This window comes from Otolemur garnettii, unplaced genomic scaffold (assembly GCF_000181295.1).
Source record: "Otolemur garnettii isolate 467f Iridium unplaced genomic scaffold, OtoGar3 scaffold00016, whole genome shotgun sequence".
Lineage (NCBI taxonomy): Eukaryota > Metazoa > Chordata > Mammalia > Primates > Galagidae > Otolemur > Otolemur garnettii.
In genome coordinates this window covers 14,199,109-14,222,315 of record NW_003852411.1, presented here as the reverse complement: position 1 = coordinate 14,222,315, position 23,207 = coordinate 14,199,109, and the positions used below count along the sequence as shown (strand labels likewise).

The window sequence follows — 23,207 nt, the reverse complement described above, 5'->3', positions numbered from 1 at the left end:
AAAAAAAAAAAAAAAGAAAACTTGTATCTGAAGACCTAGAAGATTTCCACTGAATAAAGATCAGGTCTGAAAAATTGTAATCTGTTAACTAATATGCGTACTGTCCCTAAGATTACTTTAAGTTTGGGAAGTAGCTTTATAATGTAGCTAATTTTCCCCTTCATTTCATTTGAATGTTATCAATGGTCAAGAGTGAGAGAGATGGACAGGAGGAAGAGAACAAGGGTGAGAAGTTGGTAAAGGGACACATTCTCCTTGGGAAGGCAGCCGCTGAATCACTGTGACAAATTTCTACTATGTCTGGATTTTTGGATTTTAAATACTTAGAAGAGGAGCCAACAATAAGCGGGTTCTGCTGAGTGTATGTATATGTTTTTCTTTAAATTTTCATTTGTATTATAATTTTTTTGCAGTTGTTGCAAAGGGCTGGTGGCATCAATAGCTCTGAGTAAAGCATTTCACTCACGGAAAGATGCTGCTAAGGAACTTCATGAGCTACAGCAGATGAAGGTAATAATTCTGTCTTCCCTTTAATTTTGTTTTGCTTTTAGCAGATTTTTGAGGTTTGAAATTGATATAAAACAAACTGTACATATTTAATGTGAATAATTTTATGTTCTAAAATATGCATATATTTTTAAAAGTAATTGTAATAAAGATAGAGAACATATCCAACATAACCAAAGTCTCTTTGTGACTCTTTGTATTGTCTCCTTCCTGCCTTCTCCTGTCCCTAAGCAATGTCTGGTCTACTTTCTAATACTAATGATTATTTTTCATTTTCTAGAATTTATATAAATGGAATTATATAGAATGTACTCTTTTATTGTCTGACTTCTTTGACTAAACAAAATTACTTTAAGATTCATGTATATTATTGCTTTTATCAAAAGTTTATGTTTTTTTAGTAGTTTTTCATTATATGGGTATATGTAATTTACTTATATATTCTCTCTTAATGGCCATGTGAATTGTTTCTTGTTTTTGATTATTGCAAACAAAGCTTCCATGGATATTCATGTATAAGTCTTTGTATGGACGTATACTTTCATTTCTCTTTAGTTAATGTCTAGGAATGGAATGGCTGAGTTATATGGAATGTGTATATTTACCTTTGAAAGAAACTGTCAAATTGTCTTCCAAAGTGGTTAATGGGTATGAAAATCCAGGTAGACAGAAGGAATAAGTTCTAATATTTGATAGTACAATAGAGAAATTATAGTTAATGATAATTTATTATATATTTCAAAATAGCTAGAGAGAAGAATTATAATTCTTTTTGCAGTTGTTGCAAAGGGCTGATGGCGGCAGTAGCTCTGAGTAAAGCATTTCACTCATGGAAGGATGCTGTTTGAGGCAGTGAATATCTCAATCACCCCCGTTTGCTCATTACACACATATATTTCCATCAAAATATCACATATACCCCCAAACTATGTACAACTGTGCTATATCAATATTTTAAAAGTAGTGAAACAACTTTTACACTACTCCTATTAGTGTATGATAGTTCCAGTTGCTTTATATCCTCACTGATACTTGGTACACTCAGTCTTTAGACTTTCTAAAAAGTAGGTACTCATAAGTCATTTTGGTTTTAATTTGTATTTCTTTAATAATCAATAATGTTGAACCTCTATTCATGTGCTCGTCACCCATATATCTTCTCTTGTGAAAGGTCTTTTCAAATTTTTGGCCCATTTATTGTTGATTTGTTTATTTTCTTACTATTGGATTTTGAAAACTCTTTATATATTCTGGATACCAAAGTCTTTTATCAGATATGTGATTTTCTCTAAGTCTGTGATTTGTCTTTTCTCCTTTTAATAGTTCCTAATTTTGATGAAATTCAATCTATCTTTTTTTTCCCCTTTTATGGATCTTACTCTCAGTGTTATATCTAAAGAAAAAAAATTTTTTTTTGAGACAGAGCCTCAAGCTGTCACCCTGGGTAGAGTGCTGTGGCATCGCAGCTCACAGCAACCTCCAACTCCTGGGCTCAAGCCAGTCTCCTGCCTCTGCCTCCCAAGTAGCTGGGCCTACGGGCATCCACCACAATGCCCCGCTATTTTTTGGTTGCATCCATCATTGTTGTTTGGCAGGCCCAGGCTGAATTTGAACCCACCAGCTCAGGTGTATGTGGCTGGCACCTTAGCCGCTTGAGCCACAGGCACCAAGCCAGGAAATTTTTATATAACAATATTACAAAGATTTTCTCCTATTTTTTTCTAGCACTTTTATAGTTTTAGGTTTATAATTATGTCTTTTACCATTTCAAAGTAATTTTTTAAATATGTGGTGCCAAGGATGGATTGAAGTTCATTTTTTGGCATTTGGATATCTATCTAGTCGTTTTAGAACAATTTGTTGAAAAGACTGTCCTTTTCCCTATTGAGATGCCTTTACATCTTTGTCTTAGTTTATTTTCTTTTTTTTTATTATTGAATGGTAACTATGTACATTAATGCACTTCTGGGGTACAGTGTGGGGTTTTCACACATGTCTTAGTTTATTTTCAATGTATAGCTCTTATCAGATTTATTTTTAAGTATTTCATATTATGATGCTACTGTAAATAGTATTGTTTTGCAATTTCAATTTCTGATTATTCATTGCTAATATATAGAATTATAGTTGATTTTTTATACATTGGTATCATATCCTGTGATGTTGCTAAATTCACTTATTTCATCTAAATAGTTTCTTTTTCCAGATTATTTGGGATTTCTATGTACATGGTCACATCATTTATAGATAGAGACAATTTTATTTCTTCTTTTTCTATATATATATTTATTTTTATTGTCCTAACTCTACTCTCCAGTACCAGGTTAAATAAAAGTAATGAGAACAGATACCCTTGCCTTGTTCCCTATTAAGCAAAAAGTATTTATTCTGTCATCTTAAAGTATAATGCTAAATAGAGGTTTTCCCTAGATGCCCTATATCATACTGAAAGAATTCCTTTTTATTCCATGCTTTCTAAAAAATAATTTTTTTTAGTTAGGAATGGATGTTGGATTTTATCAAACTCCACCTCCCCTTTTTGCGTCTATTGAAATGGTCATGCGTTGTCTTTTTAAGTTTGTCAATATGGTGAATTACATTGATTGATTTTTGAATTGAATGTTAAACCAACCTTGTATTCCTGGGGTAAATGCCACTCCATCATGATGTAGTATAGTATCTTTTTTATATATTGAAAATTCAATTGGTTAGATTTTTGTTTAAATTTTGACATTGATGTTCATGAGAGATATTGATTACATATTGTTTGTTGTTATCTTTGATTTTGATATCAGAGTAATACTGGCCACTTAGAATGAGTTCCTACTCTTCTATTTTCTGGAAAAAATTGTGTAGAATTATACATTATTTCTTCCTTAAATGTTTGGTAGAATTCACCCATGAAGCCATATGGGCTTTGTGGGAATGTTTTGGCTAATAAATATAGAGCTATTCAAATATAGGGCTGTCTAATTTCTTAAATAGGTTTAAGGAAGTTCCTTTATCAGATGTAGAGCTATTATTTCTTTTTTCTTGAGTGCACTTGGTAGTTTTTGTCTTGTAAGAAATTTGTGGTGTTATCTAAGTTGTCTAATTTATTGGCATGGAATTGCTCACAATATTCAACTATTACTGTTTTAATAATTATAGGTTGCCCACTCTCTTATTCCTATTATTGAAAATTTGAGTCTTTTCTTTTTTATCTTTAGTGATCTATAAAACATTTGCCAATTTTATTGATCTCAAAGAACCAGCTTTTTATTTTTATTTTTTCTTTTTCTTTCTTTTCCCTTCCTTTTTTTTTTTTGGCCAGGGACTGAGTTTGAACCTGCCACCTCCCATATATGGGGCTGACACCCTACTCCTTTGAGCCACAGGTGCCACCTGGTTTATATGAAAATTTTTTTCATATAATTTTTCTGTTTTCCATCTCTTTAATTTCCACTCTAGTCTTACTTCTTTTTTCCTACTTACTCTCAATTTCCTCTTCTTTGTCTAGTTGCTTAAGGTATAGCTGACATTATTGATCTGAGACCTTTTTATCCCCTAATATAGGCATTTAGTACTACAAAATTTCTGAGTACTGTTTTAGTTGCATCACAGATTTCAATATGTTGTGTTTCATTTTAATTCAACTCAAAATACTTTTTAATTCCTCTTTTGTATTCCTTCATTCTCAGGTTATTTAGAAGTATATTTAGTTTCCAAATATTTGGATATGGATATTTTCCAGAAGTCTTTCTTTGCCCTCCCTTTCTTCCTTCCTTCCTTTCTTTTCTTTTTTTTTAAACAGAGTCTCACTCTGTTGCCCAGGCTACAGTGCCATTATGTCAACCTAGCTCACAGCAACCTCAGAATCCTGGGCTGAGGTGATCTTCCTGCCTCATCCTACTGAGTAGCTGAGATTACAGGTGGCTGCTATAACACTCAGCTAATTTTTCTATTTTTAGTACAGACATGGTCTCACTCTTCTCAGGCTGGTCTTGAACTCCTGAGCTCAAGGGATCCCCCTGCTTCAGCCTCCCAATATGCTAGGATTACAGGTATAAGCCACTGCACCCAGCCCCAGAAATCTTTCTGTTATTAACATCCTTGCTACCACTTAGAAGATCCTTTTCAAAGTATTGAGACTTATTTTAGATTCTAGAATCTGATCTATCTTGACAACTGTTCTATGTACAGTTGAAAAGAATACTTATTCTGTTATTGAACGGAGTGTTCTATAAATGTCAATTAGGCCAAACTGGTTGGTAGTCTTATTCTAGTGTCCTATATCCTGGTTGATCAAAGTAGTCTTCATTCTAATAATGCAAAATGTTTAAACAACAGAAGTGTAGTTTTCACTTTCACAAGATATCTAAGAGAATCATTAAAGAAACATCATATCATCAAAGTAACCTTTACTGATATCACAACATCTATTGTCTATGTATGACTATGTCCTCAAGTCTCCTGAGATAAATATCCTCACAATTATTGAGAAACCTTAATTAGATAATCCTGGGGGAAAGGTATGTAGGAAAAAATTTGAACTAGGCAGACAAGGTTTGCTGTACTGCTTCAGCTTAGCTTCTCAGATTCCAATCTTGTAGGCTGCTTTTCTGGCTTCATTACAACCTCATCCATATCCCATAAGGTGAAAAGAGGAAGATGGTTTTCCAGAGGAGCTTTGTCATGCATATATGGTGGTTCTGTGTGACTTGTATCACAATCCAGCCACATTCTAACACTTGACCTATTAGACTGATATTTGGATAACATTAGCAATAATTTCCTACAAGCAAATGCTTTCCAGACAAGGATATTTGTGTATTGCTGGACAGGGTTCTGAAGTTGTAATCTCCTACATAAGCATCTTTTTGAGTTTCTGATTACACTTACTGATGGCTCTTACTCTCCTATCATAACAGCCTTGATAAATTGCTTCTTCAAGAGATGGGGATTATCTAGTTCCCCAAGATCACCAAGACAGTCTAGTGGTTAATGACCCTATTTACCTTCCACCTGATTTTGGCATATCTTGATCCAGCTGAGCTCTAGTTAAATTCAGGAGGCTATTTTCCAGGAGGACTCAGTTTTCAGGATCTTTACCTCTATACCTATTCCTAAAAGAAGTTGGTTTCAGTATCCCCTCTTGGGAATGAGAATTGCTTGTTCTATATAAGTCTTTATTTGAGACTCAGAGGCACTGTGTCAGGTTTTGGCATCCAATAAGAGTATACTGGACTAGAGCAGAGGTATCCAACCTGTGGGGCCTGTGGGCTACATGCTGATTTTGTGAGGACTTTTTTTGCTTATCTATAGTGTCAGATATCCCAAAAAGTATGTACGTACCTTTTTTTATTTTGCCAATCAGCTTTCATTAGTGTTTGTGTATTTAATGTGTGGCCCAGGACAATTCTTATTCTTCCAGTGTGCTGCAGAAACAGAAAGGTCAAATACCCCTAACCTAAAGCAACTGCTGAAAACCTAGAAACATAGTCCCCAGTAAGCTGGGTATCTTTTTTTTTTTTTTTTAGAGACAGAGTCTCACTTTATTGCCCTTGGTAGAGTGCTATGGCATCACAGCTCACAGCACCCTCCAACTCCTGGGCTTAGGCAATTCTCCTGCCTCAGCCTCCTGAGTAGCTGGGACCACAGGCCTCTGCCACAATACTTAACTATTTTTTTTGTGGCAGTTTGGCCAGGGCTGGGTTTGAACCCACCACCCTCCATTTATGGGGCCAGTGCCCTACTCACTGAGCCACAGGCACCGCCGCTAGCTAGATATCTTTTTAGATTGACCATCTCTAATGTTCTAGGCACCTATTATCGAATTAGAATCACTGATATACTGGAGTATAGTCATAATCTGAATAAACAGCTGATTTCCTAGAAGGATCTCTGAGATATCCTTTAGCATGCCAACACTGACACATTAACCAGCACCTGACATTGCTAAGAATGTATGAGAAGGAAATATCTCCTCTCAATACCAAAGAAATACCATAATGGAAATAAGGCCTTCAAATGAGGCCTCTAGCTGAGGCTCTTCAAATTGACTTCTGGCTACAATTAACTTCCTCCTTGCCATTTAAATGTTCTTATCTCATTTTACTGGGGGCAGAGGAAATATTATTACTATAGTGGTTAAGAGTACAGACTACCTAGATTAGAATCCAAGCATCATGCTTAACTATATATCTATATCTATATATGACCCTGCACAAGATATGGAACTATTCTGTCCCTCAGTTTCTTCATCTAAAAAGAAATGAGTGGGGCAGTGCCTGTGGCTTAGTGGGTAGAGTGCCAGCCCTATATACTGAGAGTGGCGGGTTCAAACCTGGCCCTGACCAACTAAAACAGCAAGGACAATTGCAACCAAAAAAAGAGCCAGGCATCATGGCAGGCGCCTGTAGTCCCAGCTACTTAGGAGGCTGAGGCAAGAGAACTGCTTAAGCCCAGGAGTTGGAGATTGCTGTGAGCTACTAAGGGCGACAGAGTGAGACTCTGTCTAAAAAATAAAATAAATAAATAAAAAGAAATGAGTATGATAATAGTTCATATCTCATATTGAAGATAAAATGAGTTAATATATGCACAATGCTTAGAACAGAGTCTGGCATATAATTGTTTGCTATTTCTATTATTATTTTATTATTATGCAAGCATAATAAAATTGACCAGGCTGATCATGTGAGTTCCATAACGTTTATTAAGACAGGCCACATAGGCCTTAGTAAACCCAATAATCTTTCTGTATCTAGTTTTATATCACTTCACCTCTCCCTATCTCTTTACAACCCAGATCCCAAACCCTATCAATAAGAGATAATATGATTTAGTTCTTTGTTCATAGCAAGTCACCTCTGCAAAAATCTTTGAAGTGAACTGATATAAAGTTAATTGAAGGGAGTTATATTTAGAGGGATACTTAGCAGTTCCTCAATAAAAGTGAGTGAATGAATGAGTTGGAAAAATCTGATTTTTTTCTGCTTAGTAATCTTGTATCTCTTCTCAGAGAGAATGTTTTGAATGGATCAACACATGCTCTCACCTCCTTTCTGCTATCAAAGGAAGAGAAATAATATTGTTTACGTTAGAAGAAATGGAGCGCCTATTTGAAGAAGAGGTATTTGCTGCATGTTAGCACTGGTCATTATTCAGGTTTTTCCTGGATTTCAATAGATAAAGTTCAACTTTTTTCCAATCAGTGTCCTTAATCCTTGTCCCTTTACTTGAACAGAATGGAATTTTGGTTCTAAGCAAGATCATTGACAGTTCTTCTCCCCTTTAAGGAAAAGGTCATCCACTTCATCTTTCCTCACTCTCTTAGTAGATGATTTTGTAAGAGAAAAAGTGGCTTGCAGGTGGGAGCTCCCTGGCACTTCCTAAGGCACATCCCCAGACTTAATCTGCTGTGCTCCTTTCCCTTCTACTCTCAGTCTTCCCACCCAAGATTATTTCTTCCTTTGAGCACTTAATTTCACATACAGTGTCCTCTCTCTCTTTTATATCTTTAATATCTTCCTCCCTAATGGTTCCATTTTATCAATCTAAAAACAATGTAAATCATGATCATTTCTCCCATGCTAAAATGTCTGTCCCTCAATCTCATCTCCTTCTCTGCTACTTCTTTCTCTCTTTCCTTTCCATCACAATCACTTTAAACTCTAAAAATAATATAAGGGCACTAGTGATTACTTAATGCCAAATCCAAGTATCTCCAATCCCATATTTAACCTGATTTCTCTGCAGCATTTGGTATATATTAACCATTAATATATAAGATATGTAATATAAAATGTTAAGGGAGTAGTTCAACAAGAAGATACAATAATCTTTAATATACATGCACCTAACTGAGGAGCTCCCAGATTCATAAAACAAATTATTTAGATTTAAGCAAAGAAATGAACAGCAACATCATAATAGCCAGTGACTTCAAAATTACACTTACAGAACTGGACAGATCATTGAGGCAGAAGATCAACAAAGAAACACATTGTTTCTCTAGTGGCCTAAACCCTAAACTGTACGTCATTCAAGATGCACCCTCTCCTTCCCTTACTTCCTTCTATCCTTCCTCTTCTTTAAATATACTCTTCTGTTGCTAGAGTGATTGTTTAAAAATGCAAAGCAGATCAATCATTGATGCCTTCAGAATAAAATCCAGTCTCCCCCTGCATAACAATCAGATCTTTCCTCTGTTACTGTGCCTTGTTCGTTTACCTGTTCTTTTACCTGTTTACCTGTTCGTTTACCTGTTCTGTTCTTAGTTTCTGTCCTATTGAGCTACTTTTATTCTCAGAGCCAATCATACATATAGAATATCTGCTACCTAGAACTCCTTAGTGCCTCCTTCTTTCCCCTCTTAATCCTTCACGAAGAAACTCAGATATTATCTTCTTCAGGAAATCTTCCTGACCAAGCCCCCCTTTACCCCTGTCCACTATCTGGTCTAGGTTAGATATGCCTACTGTGTGACTGTGTGCATCCATAGCATTTTCTTGTCCACGAAACTGTTAACTGTTAAGGGCAGGGACCATTCTTATCACTAGCACAATACCCAGTGGTAGGATTAGTGCTCATTAAACATTTTTGAATGAATAATTATTAATACTTATATACTCTAAGCTATGATTATATTGTTTTATCTCACAGGACCCTTTAAAATTATTCCTTGATCCTGAAATAGTCAAGTCTTTGAAAAAGGCTGAAGAAGAAAAGAAGTATGAGAAAGTTCAGGAGGAAAAGAAAAAAGAGAAAGCAGAGGAGGTAATATTATTTAGTATTATTTTTTCCTTTATCTTTTTGAAGTACACACACACACATACACACACAATGGGAAGTAGAAGTAGACCCAGTGGCTCATGCCTGTAATCCAAGATTTGGGGAGACCAAGGCAGGAAGACAGCTTGAGCCTAGGAACTAGAGACCAGCATGGGCAACATAGTGAGACTCTATCTCTACAAAAAAGGTTTTGAAGAAAATCAGGTGTACGTGGTGGTGTGTGCTTGTAGTCCCAGCTACTTGAGAGGCTGAGGCAGAAGGATCACTTGAGCCTGGGAGTTGGAGGTTGACATAAACTATAATGATGTCACTGTACTCTAGCTTGGAGTGAGACTCTGTCTCACAAAAAAGAAAAAAGAGAGAGAGAGAGAGCAAGCATAGGGAATGAACTCTTCAATTTCCTTCCCCCCATATAGATTAATTATACCTGCAGACACACTTATCTTTGTTCTTTTATTTTCTTTTCTAGATCCAGCCATTTCCCATTAGCCTCTTCTCACCTGTATTCCTATTAATTACACAATCTAACTCTCACCCTGGTGCTATATTTTTAATCCCATCACTGCCAGATTTTTGCAATAATAGTTTAAAACTCCTCATCTTTACTTCTTAAACTCCCATTCTAAACTGTCTTTTCCCCATCCTTCCAGGTCTGTCTCCCTACCTCTCTTTCCTTCACCCTGTCTTCACCCCTGCTGGGGCATTTGTAATAATAACAACCATTCCTGGGGCATTTTAACAATCATAACAATTACAATAATAATACAATGATAACTACTAATAAGTGAGTGCCTGTCAGGAGCAATATTCTTTGCTTGTGTTATTTATCTGCACAACACAACTTCAAAGTATAGTAGAAACTCTGTGAATTGACCACCCAGGGAACTGCAACAAACTGGTCAACATTTGGAGATGGTCAACATAAGGAACTAGATCTACTATACTGATATATACATGTGGTATATGCCTGGTCTATGAAAATTAGGTCACCTTAAGGAGGTGGTCAGTGTGTGGGGGGGGTAAACTATGGAGGTTATACTGTATATAAGATCGCCCCCATTTTACAGATAAGAAAACAGAAGCACAGAAAGGTGGAGTGACTTACCCTAAATCATGTAGCTATAAGTGGCAGAACCATCATTCAAACCCAGATAAGTCTGGTATAAAAGCCCTTGCAAATTCCTAGATTGACTATTACTGTGTTTGGCTTCCAGAACTCAAGATTGCTTAACAGTCTTTATATGTCTTGATTTGTCCCTGATGTGTTTCTTCTTTGTATATAGTCTAAAATATTCAGCATGATCCCAGGCTCTGTCCTACACCTTCTACTCATTGTATAGGCAGTACAATAGAACAAAAAAATTGTACAACATCCAAGCCTCTTTTTACCAGCATTTTCTATTTTAATTCTAGTAAAGTGCTTAGCGTATAGAAGGCACAGAATAAATGGAAACCATTACTATTATTATCATCATCATCTGTGGACTTAGTTCAGGTCCTTCTCTATTTTACAAGTGGCTGTTCAGAGTTCAAATATAATTTTCTTTGTGAATACTTCCTGGAATGTTTAGGCAGAATTCAGAGCCCTTTTCTGGGTTCACACAGCCCTTGGAATATACCTTTATGCTAACGGTAATCATGTTGTCACAATTATTCCTTTTGCTATGTCTCTCTCCCACTGTACTGTGAGTTCCTGGAGTCTGGGAGAAATCCTCTTTGTTTTTCCCATAGTTAAATCCTGTGGCCCCACTCCCTCATCTCTACCAAGTTCTTACAGTGTTTGTTGCATGCAAGTCTTCCAAAATGCTTGTTGAATGATTAAACAAATGGTAAATGAAAGCTTCTAACATGGCACCAGGTAACTTAACGAGCCACTGTGTCACATACCAGCTCCCTGAAAGGTCTTTGGTGTTTCTCTGCTTCAGCAACCTTCGACATCTACAGAGCAGGAAAAACTCATGCGATTCATTGGAAAAGATGAAAATATTCATACCAAACCTCTGTTTCGTATAGAAGATTTGACTTCCTGGGTATGTATCTGAAACCTAACTAGGAAATTCAGAACAGAGCTCCTAAGTAATGTATTTTGCAAATATCTTTTTTTCAGCATAATCCCTAGAAAACTTTTTTTTTTGCCTTAACTTTATAAAAACTTCTCATTCTCATCTTTAAATCTCATTTTAAGATCAATATTATGTACCTTATTTTAAAAATTTCTTGGTCAATATTGGACCAATTTTTAAATATTTGGTAGGCTGTATTGAGAATTGTGATAAGTATATAACTTCAACCACAAGAATTACTAGAAATGGGAAACTCAGAGACAATGGCTATGGAAACTCATCAAGAAAGCAAATTTAAATTTTCTCCACAGAAATTTCATTCTAGGACCATGGTAGGCTTAGTTTATCTCTGGATTAGTATCTTGCTGACTACATAACTCCATGGCTTTAGGACTTTATGGATGGGCTTTATTCATGAATCCCGTGAAATTGTGTGCAATATTTTGTATATTTGTTCATACAGTGCTTTTTGGGGGGGGGGGATTGGGTCAAGGGGAAGAATCAATTTCATCACAATTCTTGATCTAAAGTTGAGAACCATTTCATTATTAGGAGATCTGATCCATTTGAGAAGGTATTGTTGTATGCAGTCGGGGCTGTGGGGCTTTGGGGGGGTGTGAGTAATAGTGGATGGCAGCTAGATCACTAAGGTGGAGGCATGGCCCAAAGTAGAGGCAAATTGCAGGGATGTATATTCAGGGAGGTTGCTGGAAATAGGGTCCAATTCTGGTAGGAAGAACTGGAAGAAGCCATGTAGAGTTAGGTGGGAGCTTGTAAAATTGGAGGGAGAGTGTTACATGGGGTAAGAGGTTATAAGCACATTCTCCTATAGTGGTGCCTTTTCAGTAAGTTTTAAAAATAATGTATTAATATGTCAGTCATTAAGACTATGGTGCAGAGATGTAAACAGAAGCAGTGGGAATAGAATACAATGTCTTGAGACTTATTTAAAAAAAGGAAAGGAAAGAAAGGTAGCACCTTTTTATCCGCTAACTCCCATCAGTCCTAGCCACAAGCTCTCCTGCCTTAGATTTGATTACTTGAGATAAGAACCTTGCTGTGCCATGCAAGATAGGCCTCTGGCTCAGGTCCTAAAGCCAGATAGGAAACAGAGAGGAGACCAGGAGTCTGTAGCATGGGGCAAAACCAAGGAGCATTGCCTTCCCTTTGTGGGTGGAGCTCTCTGCTCCCAGATGCTGTCATTTTATGTGGTATTGTGTGGTGCCACTCAGTTGGCCCAGCTGGGGAGGATGTGGACCAGAAAGTCCACCTTGAGGCTTTTGAAAATTTGCTGCTGCTACTACAGATCACTGAAGACCAAACGGTCTAGGTTTTCACTAACCAAAAAGTCTAGAGAGTGAACTGAAATGCCATCCAGATGTACAATTACTTGCAAGTTTCCAGAGGTCAAGAAGAATCACATTCTTCCTGTGAAATGGTGTCTAGGGTACTACCCAGGAAGAAGAGGATCACCAGGTGCTCCAACAGAAGAGGCTTGGTTGTGCTGGCCTGGTTGGGGACAGAGTTGATATTTGGAGATGTTGGTACCCAGAGAATAAAGTTTCCTTGAACTGGCTTGTGATCTTAGAGATTTGGGCCAGGGAGCATAGCTAGGGAGAGTGTTATCTTGGTTTAGACTACCCTGCAGGATCCTTGGAGAAGGCAGGGCCTGAGCTCCACATTCTTTCTGCTAACAAGACAGTGGGGCTTCTTGTAGGTTGTTTGAGTTTTTCTTTTGTTTTTGTTTGTATGTTTGTCTTCCTTTATCCTTTTTTATAAATATTCAGCCTCCAGTCCTAAGAACAAAAATAACCATTTAGGAGAGATACAAATCCAAGGCACTAGACCTGTTGGGTAGCTGCACTCTATCTTTCTGGTTTAAAAACAACTCTCTGGAGCCCATACATCTGATTGACACTGGGGAAAGAGAATAAAAGAAGGAAGGGATATGGAAGCAGAAACCTGTGGTCTGCAGGTAAAACTTGGGAGCTAAGGTATAGAGCATCAGAGCTCTAAGAGATAACTGGGTCCTAAGTTTCTAGTGAGAAGAAGCTCCAGACCAAGGGCTAAAGACCTGAGCATGGAGAATTTCGGTTACTCCTTTTGTTCCTTTTTGCAAATGACTACTAGAGGGGATTTTCTAGGGGTTGTGATATAAGTGATATCTCAACAGGAATGGTGGTAAGTCACTATCAGGTTGGGTAAGCTAATTGCTTGGCCTGGTAAATCAAGGCCTCATTCACATTGTCACTTGATGCCATAGAGTCCACCAAAGCAGATATCTGGACAGTTCCATTATTCAAAACTCTCCTCAGTTAGCTGGGAGATAGGGCTTTTTGGGATCAGGAATTTCCACAAAGCAGGCATCTATGTTAAAAAAAAAAAAAAAAAAAGCCTGCTATGCCATATACAAGCTCAGCTACTCCATATTTGGCATGGCATCTGACTCACTGGTGCACCAAATGATCCCATTCAGCAGCACTGACTTTGCCTCTGCCATACTAGGGGAAGGCCAGTCTGTCTTCAGATCTGGCCTAGTTGAATCAGTTCTGAGATCTTTTTTCACAGAAACTTTGTGTTCCTCCCTGAGTCAATCATTCCACTGTTGTCCCTATAGGGAAAGCAGCAAGAATTCTTTAATTCAGCTGACCAGTGGAAATGTGGGATGAGTAAATTCAGCAATCTCTCTCAGTAACTCCTAAAAATGCTTAGAGTAGAGCTACAGTGGACCCTTGGGCAGATGCTCAGCTTACAAATAGGGCTGTGTACAGCTCAGCTACCCTAACAAGCAGACATTATAAACAATCTCTTTTTTTTTTTTTTTTTGCAGTTTTTGGCTGGGGCTGGGTTTGAACCCACCACCTCCTAGGAGGAGTGCCCTACTCCTTTGAGCCACAGGTGCCTGCCATAAACAATCTCTTTCAGGTTCATCTCCAAACCATGGATCCTGGCTATTCAGAAAGACTTATAAACATACGAGGAAGATCAGGAATGTTGTCAGCTTGCCTGTGATTTCCTTCGGAAGGGAGACCAGGGGTCAGACTTGGGGGATCAGTAGTATTTTCAACACAAGATTAGACATTCTGTCTTTGCCTCTGTCATTTGGGCTGAAGGATAGAAGTTCTTTGTTTCCTCACACAAAGTACCATGTATTCCAGGCATATACTATATTAAGAGCAGTGATTAATTTACCCTTTTCATAACACCAACAGGGAAGGTCTCTTAAAATGGTGACTCTAGAAAATATGGCCCAACTGGTAGTAGTATCAAGTCCATCTAGGAGTTCAGTGCTGGGTATTGGGTCCTATGAAGCTGAGCAGAGAAGTCAGATCTTCTCTGAGGCACTCCCAAGCAAAAGAGGTTAGTCCAATCCAAAACCCATTGACAGAGTAAAACCTCAGGAAAACCAACTCAAAAAGGCCAAAGACAGAATTGGAGTCAGACAGAGACTAGCTTGAAGCTATAGCAGGTAGGCAGCACAAGAAAGAGGATCTAATGCAAATGATTCCAAGAGCCACATGGTTTGTGTTGGTCTCTGTCACATAGAGTAAAAGGGCATAAAAAGCAGAAGAAAGTTAAGAATATGAGACGAGGGCGCATGGCAGTAACTGTGATTATCCTTGAGGTATCTACATTAGTGTACGGGTGATACCACCTGGCTTACATTGGGGATGCTAGCAGTCCAAGATGTAGTATTTCAGACCATGGGGATTTCCCATGAAAGGTTTAAAATGGGCTACAAAACGTTAATCTGGGGCGGCATCTGTGGCTCAAAAGAGTAGAGTGCTGGCCCCATATGCTGGAGGTGGCGGGTTCAAACCCAGCCCCTGCCAAAAACTGCAGAAAAAAAAAAAACCAAAAGTTAATCTGTAATTGTCAGTATCAAAACAGAGGGATGTTTTCTTGGTACATTATAATTCAATATATATTTACTGACAGAACAAGAGAGAGTCAGAAGGCTTAAATACACAATTAACGTTTACAATCCTGGTTTATGTTGAGGTCCACCTGTAGTTAAGAGTTATGTCATAGGGCTGTCAGCCATGTATGGAATTCCAGTTCTTGAAGCCTCTGCTTTAAAAACCTTTCTTTTGTTAGAAACTCATAAGTTAGTAGCACATGCTGTATGTGTAGGCCCAGCCGCATCACAGGCTGTTAATCCAGGGTGAGAAATGACAGTACTTACTTTCCAAACAAAATTACAAAAGAAGGGCCTGCAACACAAAAAAGAGAGAAAATAAAAAGAGAGTGCAATTTTTAGAATAACATGAAAAAGTTAACAGTTTCTTTTCTCCAATTTTCTTTTGGAACGAGGTAGCATAGTGTGATGAAATGTGTGACTGAGGATGAGAGGACTGGAAGATTTGGCTTTAGCCATTAGATCATGCTGCAGTTGTGGCAGGCTGCCAACTTTCTCATGCTTCTCTTTCCATCTATAATGTAGTTTACCTTGTACTTGCTTCTGGTTGGGAAATACGGATAAATGAGATTTTTTAAAGTACACAGTTTTGGAAAAATGTCATAATATTCATTAGAAAATATGCTTATAATTTTTGTCCTTTAAATTTCCTTTCTCATCTTCCTTTTATTTTGCTTTCAGGCATATATCTTGAGCCAAAATAAATTAAATAGGTTTACTTTTTCCTACATTTTCTCTGCCTGGCAAGGTTTATCCTTTTAACTAATATTTATGAAGTTATCTAAGGAATTTAAAGATCTTACTGGATTTTGCAATGTTATGTTTAATATGATGAAGTCAATTTTCTTTATTTCTTTTTGTTGTTATTATTTTCCCTACCTCTTCTTTACAACTGTAATCAAATTCATGCCCACATGTAGCATGAGCAATTTGGATGTTGTTATGCTGTTTGGCCACAGACAACCCCTTTTCTTTTTGTTTTTAAAGGTATGGTTAACCATCTATTAGATAAATATGGGTAGTAGAAAATGAATATTCCAGAAGGTTTTATCCAGGACACCCTGAAAACATAGATTATTAATTATTGGGACTCTGAATTTATTTCTACCACAAATTTTCTCTGTCAGAGAGAAGAAGCTAACAAAGGTACATTGGCCCAAAAGTATCTTGAAGCAATGGCTATAATTGAATATATGCAAGATAAATTAACGTAAGTATGAGGCACCACAGTGGTAAGAGGATAAAGGTTGCTGGCTGAAAAAAATCTACACTTTTTGACTTTGGTTCCCCTGCTTTATCCTCACTAGTGGGATGGGTATTTTCAAATCTTTTGCTAAAAGCAATGAGCTACATTGGTGTTATAGGAATACCTGTCCTTACCCACAGAAGAGAAGGAGGAAGATAGAAAAGTGTATGTGTGTATGTGTGTGGGGGGGAGGTGTTGGTTGTTAGGAATGATCCAATTCAATATGTTTCTAAGAGAGGACTTAGGGGAAAAAATGAAACTGGGAGAAACTACTGTGTTTGAGAAAGAATGTTACATAACCCAAAGAGTAAGATGGACAATATAGTTGAGATGGCTAAGGATGTCAAAAGAAGACCATAGCCATATAGAAATATGAAGATCTGACAATTATTATGAACTCATCCTAGAAAAGTGCTACAGACCTCACTGAAAAATATCACTATGGTCACCTTCAAAGTACTCTTCTTGGGAAGCTATGCACAGACACTAGTGCCTAGTCCACCTTTCAAAGCAATTTTGGAACTCTTTTTTTGGAATGGCTATCAGAGCTGTTGTTGTATTACCCTTGATGTCCTGAAAGCCATCAAAATGTCTTCCTTTCAATATTTCCTTTATCTTTGGGTAAAAACAAAAGTTATTTGAGACCAGATCAGGTGACTAGGGAAAATATTCCAACATAGTTATTTGTTTACTGCCTAAAAATTCCTTCATAGTGCCATGCGAGCTGGTGCATTGTTATGATGCAAAAGCCATGAAGTGAGTGAAAAATTCAGGTTATTTTTATTTAACTTTCCATGCAACCTTTTCAGCACTTCCAAATAGTAAATTTGGTTAACTGTTTTTCCATTTGATACAAATTCCTAATGAATAATACCTCTGACATCAAAAAAGGTTAGCAACATCATTTGACTGTTGATTTGGGCCAACCAAACTTTTTTGGTCTTGGAGAATTGGGTGACTTCCATTGTGCACTTTGATACTTTGTTTCAGTGTTGTATTGGGGCGTCCATGTTTCATCACCCGCAATAACATGACCCAAAGCATCATCTTGTCTCTCCAAAAGGTCTTGGCAACTTCCACTCTCCTTTATTTTTGTTCATTGGTAAGCTTCTTTAGGACCATTTTTGCACACACCTTACTCATGCCAAGATTTTCAGTTAAGATTTTCCTAACTATTTCTCTATCAATGTTTACTTGGCCTGCTATGCTTCTCATAGTCAGCCAATGATTTTGACTCATAATTTGATAAATATTTGCAATGTTTTTATTAGTGCTATTCTTATTGGCTGTCCTGACCTCTCTTCATCAGTGAATGTTTCTCTACCCTCAGAAAATCATTTAATTCATTTGTACATTGCTGTTTTCTTCATAGCATTATCCCCATAAACTTGGACTAACATGTCCTTGATTTCATTTCCCTTCTTGCCAAGTTTAACAAGAAATTTAATGTTTACTCATTCCTCTAATTCAAGCTCCAACATTCTCACATGTTTTGCACACAAAAACATGCAACAATAATGAATGCCAATCAGCAAGATACTGCCACATGTCAACATAAACATAGCTGTGAGACAACTGATATTCTTACTGAGTTGTTGGGACAATGTAAGCACATGGTGGCAAGTTTGCAAACTTAATTGCCACATGTTATATAACATGTGTAGTAATTAAGAAACATCCCAAACTAGTTTTCTTGATTGTAAAGTTTAAGTCTAGAGGCGCTAGAAAAGAAGGGACATTATTGGATTTTTTTGTTAGGTCACATCAATTAAAAGAAATAAAAATTAACTCCTGAAATGGGGCTCCCTGACAAATGATAGAGAATTCCAAATATCCAAAAGTCAGATTTTGCTAAGAAAAGATAATATGTTATATTCTTAAATTGCAACATGGTTGCTCTGACATCAGCATCTAAAGTAGTTTCTGGGCCCCCAATTCTTGTTTAATTATTAATTCTGCCCCTTCCCTTATCTCTCCCCTTTAGACACATTCATCTAATCTCATTGCTTGTTTTAGTCAATGAGTTTCTATATCAAATATACTTTTTCTGCCCTTTCCATTTTGTTCTGTGTCTTTGATGTGTTTGTTCACATCAGGGAGGTTGAAAGCAGAGCCAGACAGGCAGAGGAGAAGTTTGAGGATATAAATGAGAAACTCCATTATACCCTTATAAAAAATAATGATCTGGAGAAGGAACTAGAGGAAATAATTAAGGGACCTACACAAAAAGAGCCTGAAAGAGAAGAAGAAAATGAAAAAGAAAAAGGAGAAGAAGAAGAAAAAACAGAAACATATGACGAAGAAGACATCAAGTTAGCAGAAGGTTCCTCAAAATCTCCAAAGAAAGGTAAGACTTTCTCATTTTGCTTTACTTAGGTTATATTTATGAAAGAAAACTTGACAGGGCCACACCTATTTTGGAAGATCATAAATATCTTTAGTGCTGTTCTACTAGTTTATACTTCTCATAGGAATCCACATACATTTAATAATTGTTTTATGCACACAACTCACAAAATGGAAAACCAAATGATTAATAATTGTGAATTAATAAGTTATTATCAAGTACAATTTTTATTTACAAAACTGGCAAAGATATCTTAAAAATAAAACACAGTGTTGATCAGAAATGGCAATGTAAGTAATTAATTTTACAGATAATACTTGTAGATAGGCAAAGAGATATAATAGCCTTCTTAGAAAATAACTTGAAATGTAACCTAAACATTTGTACCCTCATATTAATCTGAAATAAAAAAGAAAATAATTTGATATGTGTTGATATTCTTTAAAACATGCATACACTTTAACCTAATAATTTTACATGAAAAAATAAATAATCCTAAGTAGAGAAAAAATTAATGCAAAAATATATTTAGTATATTGTTTATGTGATAGAAAAAAATAGAAACAATCTGTCTGTCCAGGTGGTGCCTGTGGCTCAAAGGAGTAGGGCACCAGCCTCATATGCCAGAGATGGCAGGTTCAAACCCAGCCCCATCCAAAAACTTCAAAAAAAAAAAAAGCAATCTGTCTGTCCAATCATAGAGATTTAAGTAAATTATGCCATATCAATATACATGAATATTATACAACTATTAAAATGATATTTAAAAGGAGTTTGTAGTGAAATGGGAAATTTTTATGCTAAAATATTAAATGCAAGAAGCAGGATATGACACAATTTTTTAAAGCTAGAAAAAAGACCAGAAAGAAATATGTCCATATATTGGCAGACATTGTCTCTGAGTGATGGAGGTTTATGACGAACTTTGTCTTTATTTTATTTGGGGGGACTTATTGGATTTTCTATGATTAAGAATATCTTCTACAGGAACAGCAAGTTAACTTTTCACTTTTTTTTTTTAGACAGAGTTTCACTGTGATGTCACCCTCAGTAGAGTGCTGTAGCGTCACAGCTCACAGCAACCTCAAACTCTTAGGTTTACATGATTCTCTTCCCTCAGCCTCCCAGGAGGCTGAGACTACAAGTGCCCGCCACAACACCCGGCTATTTTTGATTACAATTGTTGTTATTGTTGTTTGGCAGGCCTGGGCTAGGTTTGAACCCACCAGCCTTGGTGTATGTGGCTGGCGCCCTAGCTGCTGAGCTACAGGCACTGAGCCATTTTTCATTTTCTTATTTATAATTAGTTCTGTAATATTCCCCCAAGCAGTTCTCCATATTCCCAATATTGGAGCCTGTTTTTTATTTTTGCTTTTATCTCCACCTGGTAGTCTGTTCCCAGGACAACTCTTGGTGCAAAAGATAGGGAAGGAAGGGAATTACTTTCTGTTTTTCTCTGCCACTCTTCTCCCCACTTCCAGACACCACCATTAAAGTCTTTGCCAGGCGGCTCAAAAGTAGAGAATGAGAAGCCTTGAAAAACTTAGGAGAGCTGGTCCTAAGCAAAGCAATCTTCATGCTTTGCAGGTGACCTGAACAGAGATAGTCTCCAGAAAATCTATAAGTTAGACATTTCATAGGTAACCCCTTAAAAAATGCAGAAACTTCTGGAGCAGTCTGACACTGATATATTTCCACGACTTAGTGCAATGACATCACTTTTTTTTCCTGAGAATCATCAAGTGAAGGAATAGAAAATTATATTATGGTAAAGGAAGGAGCCTTGTGAATGCTGAGTAAAGAGAATACCTGAACAGAGTAGAGGGACATATTTGGTTTTTGTTTTTATAGTCACTATTTTTAATAATTAGCAAATCACTGTGCTGTGAACTGTGAGTGAAGAAAACAGTTGAGAGGGGAGTTTACAAAGGTGAATGTGGCTTAGTCCCTGCTCTCAATGGGGTCTATAGTTGGGTGTGGGGAAAATACACTAAAAGCAATACAAAGTGTGAACAAGGACAACCAAATGTAGGGTGGAGGTGACAGTAGTCAGTCTGGAGAATTCTAATTGGGACGTTGGGTGTCACGGAGCCACTTTTCATGAGCATATTGAGGAGAGCAGGCTTGATGGCCAGAGGCCTTCTGTACCCATCCCAGAAGTGGGGCTTGGGTAGGGCCTGTGCCTAGGATATTAGAGAGAAATGGATGGGGAGACAGCAGACGGGTGCAGGAATGGATAAGGGAGGATTCTGAAGAATAACTCTATTTGAAATTTTTTTCACCAAGCTTGAGATGTGTACAAGAAGGAAGGAAATGATTTTTTTCTCTTTTTCTTCTTAGCTCCATGACCATATAGTCCATATAGTCCTCTGCCCCAGGACCCAGAACTCAAGACAGTTAACTGACCACATTTAAACTTCGGGAAATGAATTCTGAATCTTAATAACCAAATTAAAGAGTCATCTTTTTTTCACATAGCTTGTTTGTAGCTTAGGGGTTACTCAAGTAGAATGGAATTTAAAACTATTTTATAAATTAAAAGCCCTTAGTAAAGATAAGGTATTATTGCTACAATACTCTAATTTTTTTTTGTCTTTTTAGAAGTACCACGTGAAAACGTTAAACCCAGAACCCGGTCTAAATCCTCTTCCAAAACAAAACCTAAGTAACATCGACAGAGCGCTGGGTTCACAGTGGCTATATCACTGAGCACACCCCACATGTTACTGTGCTATGATGCTGATGATGTGGCTCAATTTGAGAAACTTCCTTTGTAACAGCTAGAAGAGCTGCAACATAACAACACAAGAACATTTTCTCTTTAAAAGTCACAATGACGGCTGCAGGGAGTCAGTGCATTAGCCTTACTTCCCAGATTAAACACACATTATGCAAAAGTTTGTTAGCCTCTTCAGTTGATTTCTTAATAGAAGTCTATGAGAAGTATCAGTTTTTATTAAGAAAATAATACTTTTTGAAGACTGGACACTGCAGAGAAGACTGGCAAATAAAAAACGTTAGTTTTCAATTTGGAAGAGAGGATCCTGATGATGCCCTTAGGTTCCTATAGCATGTCTGGATTTCTTATCATTTGGGGCGTTCTTATGATTTGCCTGATCTTCAGAATAGCCTTACAAACTAGGTGGGGAAGACACTGTTATCCCCATCTCTCAGAAGATGCAGCTGAGGTGCAGAATGGTTTAAGACTTCAGCAGTCACAGAGCTGATTAACATCAGAGCCCCTAGCTCACTAGACTCATGTCCAGACTGTTTGACAATGGCAAAGGACCACCAGGCCATTGCTCAAATGGTTTCCTTAATAGGGACTGAAGATTCATCCAGAATCTTTTTTTTTTTTTTTGCTTTTACTGCCTCATTTATCCATTCTGTTTATGACCCTGAATCCATTTAGGCATGAGAGGTGGACTAACATGCAAAATAAGTTGCCAATGACAAGTAGATGTTCTGGGCAGTCACTCAGCACTTGCTTCCTATTGCACTGCTCTTGGCTCACTTGCATTTGCTCTTATTTCTAAACACCATGGTAAGCTTTCAACAGATGCTTTGGCTCCACGTATTTCATATTCCTTTGGGTTTATCTCCTGGAATTTTAGACCTTTGCCTGCTCCGTCAGCCTCAGAAATCCCCCAACTCTTGAACTCCAACTTTATTTAAGCAATACCCTGGCCAGGCCTACTGTTAATAATCATCAAAGTATGAGGGATGGGTTTGAACACTGCTTAGGATATACCTAAGCTTACTGGATGAAGTCTGGTCAATTTCATTCTTTATCTCCAAGGGAAGAAAACATGAAATTCTTCACACACTTGGCTGTAACTCATGACCCAACTGGCAAAAACAGCTGAAGCTATTGGCTCATGCTTCCAGTTGCTGGTGCAGAGACAATCCTACCTTTGTTCTTTCCAAAAGAGATTCCTGGATGACTCAAGAAAATTTGGGGGCTTTTTTGTGGGGTTGCAGAATAATTTTTATTTTCCATTTCACAGCAATGAGGGTCATTTCCATACATATGAGTAGCCTCCATCCCCGACCATGAGAGCCCATCCCTCAGAATGTGTCAAATACCATGTCATCTCCATTGGGTGAAAGGCTCAGGCTCTAAAGGCCAACATTATGTCTGCTGCCACTACAATTAAAGTGAAATGTTTGGTATCATGGACCTATGTTAGTTGAGACAGTTTGACAAGAAGCCACAGAAACCTATTCTTGCAAAACCCAAGTAAAAGGATAATTTATCAAAAGAATGTTGGGGAGCTCAAGGAATTGAAGGGAAGGTTAGGAACAGACAGGAACCAAGTAGTTTTTAGATGGTCTCAGGCACAATATTTC

General features: G+C 37.3%; 1 protein-coding gene across 1 annotated transcript in view; it reads left to right on the top strand.

The window, feature by feature from the left end:
* AXDND1 (axonemal dynein light chain domain containing 1) overlaps window positions 1–21,526 on the top strand; it is a 91,368-nt gene extending 69,842 nt beyond the window's left edge. The window contains exons 19-25 of the mRNA XM_012802584.2: window positions 414–510; window positions 7,511–7,621; window positions 9,154–9,267; window positions 11,208–11,312; window positions 16,392–16,474; window positions 18,607–18,857; window positions 21,459–21,526. Coding sequence (XP_012658038.1) covers window positions 414–510; window positions 7,511–7,621; window positions 9,154–9,267; window positions 11,208–11,312; window positions 16,392–16,474; window positions 18,607–18,857; window positions 21,459–21,526 — 829 coding nt within the window. The remainder of the gene's footprint in view (window positions 1–413; window positions 511–7,510; window positions 7,622–9,153; window positions 9,268–11,207; window positions 11,313–16,391; window positions 16,475–18,606; window positions 18,858–21,458) is intronic.
* Window positions 21,527–23,207: the final 1,681 nt, after the last annotated feature.